Here is a 2,500-nt window from a genome sequence, read left to right on the forward strand (position 1 = left end):
TCCACACTAATGAAACACAACAAGCCCATGCCAAGGCTAACCCTCCACACACACACATCCCTGCTGTCTTTTTCCCATTCCATCCTCCCTTCCATACTTTCTTTTTTATTTCCTCTCTCATCTCCTCATTCCTAAGCATTATTTGGCCTGTTTTTGCGACATTCTTTATCACTTTTGTTTGTTGTTATCTTTCCTTGTCTTGCAGTTTTCCCTTTTTATGTTGGTCTCTAGACTTGTCCTTGTTCCAATATTTCCTGAGCCAAGGCTAGGAAGAGTGTCACTTCAATTGAAAGTGTGGAGATACGTGATTCTGTTTAGGAGAGTGACGATACAATAGGATGATTTGGTTTCATATCTGTTCGTGAATAAATTAACATAAAGAAAGAATGCAAGTGTCTGTGATTTCATTAGGGGCAGAGAGGTGGATCTATTTCATTTTGATGGGTCCTGGTTGATTTCAACATATCTCAGTTCACTTTTTTTATTCTTTTATTTTTATTTATTTGATTAGGACAGTGCACATTAATCAACATGTCAGCCAGAGCATCAATATAAATATGCCAGAGTTAGCTTAATTGCTAATTTTCATCCGTTGTCCTAAGGCAAGTCAAGAACATAAAAACAACATACCAGTATACAAAATAGATTAAAAAACACTTTTACACACAAAATAGGTCCCAATTCACATCAAGAGTCCATGTAAAAAAAAGTAGAATGACCAAAGGTTACATATGAGAGCAGGTCTGGCTTTCTACTAACCACTGTTTAAGGGTATTTTTAAAGGTGGTGTAAGTGGCACAGTCTCTAACATGAGATGGTAATATATTCCAGGACTGTGTTCCTCTGATGGACACCACCATTTGACCAAATTTGGTCTTGCGGCGTTGTATTTCGCAGTCATAAAGAAGAGGATTTCTTCTTTATAAAATTCCGTAATGGTGGAGGGGCTAGACCGTTCAGAACCTTAAAGATTAGACAGACATCTAAAAACAGCTGAAAACTATCGAAGTCCATGATTTTGTGTTTATTTGTAATTTTACAATAATGGTAGTATATAGGTTTTTTGTCTAGTGTTTTAAGAGTACTCTTGAATAAAGACTTGATTGGTTTTAAAGTGCTCTCAGATGTATGTGACCATGTTGAGTAACAGTACGAGATGTCAGTAAATATCATTGCATGCATATAAGTCTTTGCTGTCTCCATAGTCAGGAAAGGTCTTATATGCTTGAAATTTGATAAATTAAATTTAATTGTGTTTTTAACTTTCATGCTTAGTAGTGGAAGGTGTTCTGCGCTCCAAACCTCAGCCATAGCTCACCTGGCTTGGAATGAATAGAGAAAGTGAACCCCAAGAACCGAGAGGAACATCGCATCAGAAAGGAGAAGCCCAACAAGAGAACGAGTCAGAGAGACATGGGATGAAGGTAGAGAAAGAAGTGAGGAAGAGAGAGTGTGAGAAGAGAGTCATCCTCCCTGGCTCCAGGAGGGATGAGAGGAGAGCACTGTCATGGAGCTGTGGACGAGCGAGCAATAAAGAAGACAGAGGGGGGCTGGGGGGGCGGGGGTTGTAGATTTCCCTAGAGGGAATGTTTTGGTTAATATGGGGGTCCTCCTGGTGGGATTGGGGAGGGTGGTGGTAGGGCTGCTGCTGGCCACTTAACCTGGCCTCTTTCCCCCACCGACACACACACACACACACACACACACACACACACACACACACACACACACACACACACACACACACACACACACACACACACACACACACACACACACACACACACACACACTCACTCTCATACAAAAACAAACTCACCCATACATTGACAAAGCCCCTTCTGGAGACCACTAGCTAATCAACATACACACATGAAAGCACTGTTCATTCATCAGACTTCATTAGTGTCTGTCAGATTAGTTCAATCAGTGTGTTTGTGTGTGTGTTTGTGTGTATGTGCCATGTGTGTGTTTTGTGTGTATGTATGATTTACTGGCGGGGCTCAGGTGAATTCATGGAGTGATCAGCACCCCAATCAAATAACTGTCACACACACACGCACACGCACACAAACACACCTTCCCACTCAGAACAACTGTACCTGTAGAATGTAAAAGTATGACAGATTGCTACTGCTGAATATAAATTGCTGTGTGTGACCTCAGTGTATGTCTGTGTATATTTTCATGTGTGTATATGTCGTTTGTGTGTTTGTGTGAGTGACCTTCCAGAAATGACAGTTTCAACATAAATCACACATGTAATACATGTGCGTGTCAATGTGTCGTGTGTGTGCCGTGTGTGTGTGTGTGTTTGTGTGTCTGCCTGTGATTTATTGCTAGGTTGGTGATAGTAGTGATGGGGATGAAGGCACACACACACCCATGCATGCACGAATAAACACATGACTTATATGAGTACATTTAATGCCCAGATATATTGGTGGAGGACTCGTGTTTACTGTATATGATTGCTCTCAACAGTTTCCCCTCTTTTCTC

General features: G+C 41.1%; 1 protein-coding gene across 1 annotated transcript in view; it reads right to left on the reverse strand.

Annotated features, from left to right (window-relative positions):
• Window positions 1–2,500, reverse strand: part of LOC115553836 (RNA-binding protein 25-like) — a gene marked incomplete at both ends in the record, with an annotated part of 59,017 nt that overhangs the window by 41,992 nt on the left and 14,525 nt on the right. Inside the window, one exon of the mRNA XM_030370366.1 lies at window positions 2,483–2,500. This exon is cut by the window's right edge and continues 87 nt beyond it. Within this exon, the coding sequence (XP_030226226.1) occupies window positions 2,483–2,500 (18 nt within the window). The remainder of the gene's footprint in view (window positions 1–2,482) is intronic.

The sequence above is a fragment of the Gadus morhua genome, chromosome 11, assembly GCF_902167405.1.
Source record: "Gadus morhua chromosome 11, gadMor3.0, whole genome shotgun sequence".
Classification (NCBI taxonomy): Eukaryota; Metazoa; Chordata; class Actinopteri; order Gadiformes; family Gadidae; genus Gadus; species Gadus morhua.